Source organism: Ptychodera flava, chromosome 18 (assembly GCF_041260155.1).
Source record: "Ptychodera flava strain L36383 chromosome 18, AS_Pfla_20210202, whole genome shotgun sequence".
Lineage (NCBI taxonomy): Eukaryota > Metazoa > Hemichordata > Enteropneusta > Ptychoderidae > Ptychodera > Ptychodera flava.
In genome coordinates, this window is record NC_091945.1 from 24333641 (window position 1) to 24340286 (window position 6646).

General features: G+C 36.9%; 1 protein-coding gene across 1 annotated transcript; it reads left to right on the plus strand.

Annotated features, from left to right (window-relative positions):
- The first annotated feature begins 4925 nt into the window (after positions 1-4925).
- LOC139117675 (uncharacterized) lies at positions 4926-6035 on the plus strand. Its single transcript, XM_070680918.1, has one exon. It carries the CDS (start codon positions 4926-4928, stop codon positions 6033-6035), a length of 1110 nt encoding a protein of 369 aa, XP_070537019.1.
- The last annotated feature ends 611 nt before the right edge of the window (positions 6036-6646 follow it).

Genomic DNA, 6646 nt, shown 5'->3' on the forward strand with positions numbered 1-6646 from the left:
ATAAGGTGTCCCATCATACCATATATGAAGGGTGTAGCACTTGTGGTTACTGAGTTATGGACAAATATGTATATTTGAGGTCAAAGGTCACCGAGGTCACATGACATTTTGTCAAAAAAATTGTATTGCTAAGTTATCCCTATATACCAAAAATCAGACCTCTAGCTCTATTGGCCTGCTCAAAATTAGATATGCGCATAATTAATGAGGTACAATATGTGGCGTCATAAGGTGTCCCATCATACCATATATGAAGGGTGTAGCACTTGTGGTTACTGAGTTATTGACAAATATGTATATTTGAGGTAAAAGGTCACCGAGGTCATGTGACATTTTGTCAAAATATCTGAGATATCTGAGTGAACGGATGGACTCACGGATGGACTCACGGACGGACATGACCCAATCTATAAGCCCCCTGGACTTCATCCGTGGGGACTAAAAACTGTGTCACTGCATCCTTTTTGCAATATGAATATGATGCGAAACTAAATTTTTACTTTTATTGGCCTTATACATGGGAGTCTATTGAGAACTGACTTATACAAGGGAGTCTATGGAGTTGTAAACTAAAATGTCCTCTAACACGGCCAAATTTGATCGCATTGTGAAACAAATCGACTTGCATCTGTATGGGGTAGGGTACTATCCTTGTGCAAAGTTTGAAAGAAATTGACCGGGGCATGTCTGAGATATCTGCGTGAACGGACGGACCCACGGACGCACGCACGCACGCACGCACGCACGGACATGACCAAACCTATAAGTCCCCCCCCGGACGGTGTCCGTGGGGACTAAAAAAGTACGAATAATGGCGGTCCGTTCGACCAAAATGCACACTTTTTGAAAGCGGTATGTTACTCTATCTCTCTATCCTTTTCGTAAAGAAGATATTTGCTAGCTGTAATATATTTGGAAAAATTCAGAGAGGGGATAGTGAACTAATAAACACCTATTACCTGGTCACGAGGGCTATAGCGCCCATTTATTACCCCGAGGGGCCGTGGTTACCAGAAACTCATCGCTATGCCCCGAGGCCGTAGGCCGAGGGGGGTAGCTATGTGTTTCTGACAACACACGACCATGAGGGATAATAAACGGGCTCTATAGCCTGAATAAAGACCAGGTTATAGGTGTTTTGTACCACACCACACGCTCATGTTATATTATGTAACAACTTTCAATGTGTATTGATATTTTACAACGCAACAATCCATTGGACAAATTTACATGCCGATATTTCCACGGCGGTTACAGTAGTACCTGGTACCACTTTCTTTCAAAAAATATTCTGATACCTAGCAACATAGTAAACTATGTTATTTAACCTAGGGGTGTCACGCTTTATGGTATGCCTAATCTGCCATCGAGACAAACGTACTCGGTACACTCTAAAACCTCAACAGAAGAGAGAGAGGTCATTTAGACTATTTTGACGGAAAACAATCATGAAGGGTATGTCCATTTTAACGAAAGATCCCTACTTTCATCTCTGCATATTAGTAATAGCGAGCGCAGCGAGAGCGGCCGAAGGCCGCTCGCGAAGCGAGCATTAAGACTAACGTGTGTACAAGAAATTTAGAATAGAATCTATATATACCTACGAGTTTGAGAAGAGCGCACTTTTACATGGAGGCGGCCATTTTGAATACTTTTACACGGATTGCGTGAAATTAAAGATGTCATCTACCACAATTCCTACCCAAAAATGGACGTTACTGACAAGGAAAGCTCTCTGTCCAGAACAGAAGGAAATTTAGTTCGTAATGATTATTTTCGATCACTTTTAAACGCAGGACTCCGTAACTGCTGTACGCCGCCATTTTCAAACCTGCAAATTCACGCGAGACTTGATGAGAATGGATGAGAACTAAAATCAAGTTGCGGTGCGCCACCAAGTTGCGGTGCGCCGCCAACGGCAATAATTGAACCCGCGCGTGCAAATAACTCAAAAATTGTCGTCTGGCCGTGGCGACATCGCAGATTCATCGCCGGAGGCAGGTACAAACGTCGTAGAAAAGGTGAGTAAATTACCGAGGTTAAAGAACAGCATTTGAATTGACAAACTTACAATATTTTCCGAACATGAAATTGTACCATTATTTTTAAACATTTTTAGAATACTTTTTCTGCAGGTGTGAAGATTTTGAAGTAAATTACGCCAACAATTCTCATTGACAAAGGAAATTTAACAAGGCATGTAAGCTGTATTTTTTTTAACAAAGACTTTTTTTTAAAAAAATGCTTATTTTTATACTTTGAGGTCAGCATTAGTACACATTCACTTCACTTAGTGCTTAATGATGCTAAAACAAAAGTCCATGAATAATTTACAAGAATGAATAACACCATTTGAATAACTAATTTTTTGACGTTGAAAATGTCAAATACTGGTATATGACGTACTCACATTTAATTAATTTTCAAAATTAATTTTTCTGCAGGACTGAAGACTTGAAGCAAACAAAACAAGTAATCCTCATTCAGAAAGGCAAATAAAGCACGTAAGCTCTAATTTCTTAAACAAAACTTTTTTAATAACCTTTTTCAATATACTCTGAGCTCAGCATTTCTAGACATATTCAATAGTCCTGATTGCTCACGTTGACTTCACTGTGATGTGTCGTAGTAAGGTATCTTTCTCCTCCGTTCAATAAAATATTTTTGAAATGCCTTTATGAATTTACATTTTATCAATTTGTTAGGAACTTTCTTCACAACATCTGTTTGTAAAACATCTGGTATCTGGGACACAGAGAAGACAAACATTTAAAGTTTTGAGGTAAGCACTATAGTAGTCCTCTTAATTTTATTTTTGGTAATAAAATTAAGATATACCTGTAGGTATAAAATAATGCAAAAAAGTTCAGCATTCAGAAGGGTCTAGCATATACGTGACACACCAAGGTGACACATTAGTTCTGTCCTACCACATTCATATAATGTCAAAATTGCACACCTATTATTGATCAGATGATTATTCATGTCATGGGTGAGTGTCAAGCACTTACCATGGAAATGACAAACACACACACAAACACACTACACACCACGTTTATATATATATATATATATATATATATATATATATATATATATATATATATATATATATATTTTTTTTTTTTTTTTTTTTTTTTTTTAAATGTGTGTGAGTGTATATACCTATATATAACAGGGGTATATATTATTTCAATATCTCATTCACAAAAGAGATATGATTGTTTGGATTTTGTATTGTTTTCTTCTAAAGATACATTTTACACCAGTATAACTGTTTTGTGCGAGGAGTGATGTACATAAAACACCGCATGAGTGCAGTTGCTGACTATCTGATGATATAATTCAAGTTAATTTAACGGTAAGAACTGAGAGTCCAAAATTTTCTTGTAGGCACTGCCCATTTTTTGCCTTCAGAAATTTGACACTTTGAAATTGTTTGACAGGAATGTGACAAGTTCTTTACATTAGTACAACAAATGAGTGGAACAATATTTTTGGGAGTTTTATTTGAAATAAAATTGCAATATAGATGAACAATTTTGATTTGAAAGAGGAGATAAATGAACGCTATTGCGAAGAAATTGATTACCTGTGACTACATGATTAAATAAATAACCATTCTAAGCATTCAATCATTTTGAATGAGTAAGAATGGTTATTTATGATATTGAATGATCATGAAGGATTATCATGACTGTAATTATTGAAAGAGAAATATAACTTGCAATATGACACTGTTTACCTAATTAAAGCTCACTACAGTTTGAGCAATAGAAGTCGTACAAATTAAGTCTTATGTTTCTTCATTTTCCCACAGGCATATTTACATGTAAATGAAGAAAAAGAAACCTGAACTGACCAAAATGGATCACACATATGCAAAGCCATATCATTCATCCGGTAGTACTGCTTTCCATAATGCCACATTAGAAAACACAATAAATACTCTTGCTTATGGGGATCATACCTATTGTAAACTGCCACAAATATCAACCAAATCTAAATTAGATACATATAGTGTAAACCATTCAGCAAAGTTAGCAGATTTCTCTGATCTTACAGGAGAGGCCACTGTCACTATTGATAATCAACAATTCAAAATGTTCAATGTACCCAGTGACGGAGATTGTTTTTTTCACTGTCTAAGTATGTATTTTAATGAGGATTTCACTAAGAGTTCATATTTTAGAAAACGAATTTGTAAATTTATATATGATACCTGGGATGACTGGAAAGACCTTGTTTATATTTGTCATGATTTACTTGTACAAACCAGACAAGAATACTAGAAAGAAATGGTGACCAGAAAGGCATGGGCAACAACCTGTGAGGTTAAAGCTGCAGCAATTATTTTCAAATGCAATTTAAAAATATGGTTGAAGGGTACAAAACAAGACTCACAAACTGGTTGCATGGTGACCACATACACAAGGGAGGATTTTGATTTTGCTGAAAATAGTGAACGTCACATATGTCTGCTCTTGGACAGAAATCATTTCCAGGTACTAGCATCCAGCGGCACACAAAATGAAAATGTACCTACTCCATCAAAAAATCGCAAAAGAAGAAAGCGCAAAGCTTCACCACATTTGAGAAAACAGAAATCTGTGACATTACAACAAACAAATGAAAATTGTGATGAAATACCGAAAGAAAGAAAAAAAAGAAGTAGAAATGATACAATAATATGTTCAAATGACAGTCTTCATCAGGATGCAGATCAACCATCAGATCCTCATGTGATGAAACTGAAAGCCATTGATGCCATCAAAACATTTGAACACGACCAAATGTCGTACAATTTTAAATCATGTCATGTATGTCAAGAGCTGCGCTTAGAAATGAAAATGGGTCAAAATGGTATGTGTCAACGTTGTTTTAAAGATAAGAATTCAGTCAAAATGTTTTCGAAGGAAAACAATATGGACCCTGGTGAAGTCCCTGCAGTCCTCAAAACTCTAACGCTTATAGAACAACAACTTATATGTAGAATTGCTCCGACAATGTCTGTTCATTTACTTGGGCATGGAGGTATTGCAGCTAATGGCCATTGTGTAACATTTCCACAAGAGGTAAATGAGCCTGCTAAAATATTGCCGAAGTTGCCAAAAGAAATTAACATCATTAGAGTCAGAAAATTAGGCAAAAATGAAACAAGCAAAGAGTTCAATATTCGTAGAAACATTGTCCAGGCAGCACTCACTTGGCTCAAAGACAACAACCCAGCATATGAAGACATCATGATTAGTCAAGAAAGACTCAATCAGCTACCAATAAATGGAGAGCCTGATATTAAAACAGTTGAGTTTGATCCGGAAACCACACATAAAGATGACAAGGGACCAGCATTTGAACAGTTAAATCCTGGTGAGATTGAGGTAGACAGTGAAACATCATCAAGTGTACTTTTACCTGAACCATCTTTAGATATTCGTCAAGAAGTTGAAAATGTTGTGAAAGAGGTTGTGGGACCAAGTCATGGTGATGTCACATGCAAACGCAAAGTAATTACAATACCATGGCCAACAAGAAGTGATACACCAATCTCTGAGTTTACAACAAACTACTTCTTCTCACTTGCATTTCCTTGTTTGTTTCCATTTGGAAAGGGGGATTTCAAAATAAACCGACCCAATACTTGCAGTTCAATGGCCCAGTGGGCAGAACATCTTTTATGGTATAAAGATGGAAGATTTGCTCACCATCAGTTCTTTAAGTTCATTGTCCATAATATAATAATGCGAAAACGTACATTAGAACATAGTACTTTTATTGTTAGACAACACCTAGGGGATCCTCATTTGTCCATTGAAGAGCTAAGAAGAATGACTGAGGAACAACATAGGAGTACTGGAAACAAAATCCTATATTTTGGTGCTTGTTTACGTGGATCATCACAGTACTGGGCACAGCGTTCTCAAGAACTGCGATCTTTCATTCAGTTTCAAATCAATGAATGCAAAGGCCTACCATCTTTCTTTACAACTGGAAGCTGTGCTGAGTTCTACTTCAAACCATTGAGAAGACTGTAGTATGTATATCAAGGAAATTTCAGGACATGACGTCAACTTCAACAACAAGAGTGAATTATTTGATGCTGTTCAGAAAAACAGCCACATCATTGCTCACTACTTTGATCTGCGAACAAAATCATATTTCAAAAATGTGATGGCAACAGTGTTTGGAGTGACTTCGTACTGGTATCGATATGAATTTGCTAAGTCTAGGGGCATGATACACTGGCATGGCTTGTGCTGGAGGTCTGACAGGGAACCACATAACCTTCTGTATGAAGCAATTAAGGACAATCTGACAGAGGATGAAACAGCACAGGAATTGTCAAACTGGGCCAAAAATGTATTTGGAATGACTGCTTGTCATCCAGCAGGGAATGATCAAAATGGAAAACCAAGAAAAGAAGACTGGCCACCACCTGAAGGATCAGCTCCACCACCACCAGAAGAGAAAAACCCTCTCGTAAAACTCTTAATGGATGTAAGTGATTCGCAAGCATCATTATTGGAAGACCATTTGCTGCTTACAAACAAGATAAATATACACAGATGCTCAGAATACTGTTTAAGGCCACCAAAGAAAGGTGAAATAAAGACTGGTGCAGAGAAAATATGCAGAATGGGCTTTG

What these genes read in the sequence shown, in the direction of transcription:
- LOC139117675 (XM_070680918.1), top strand. Translation starts at nt 4,926, where the DNA reads ATGGACCCTGGTGAAGTCCCTGCAGTCCTCAAAACTCTAACGCTTATA.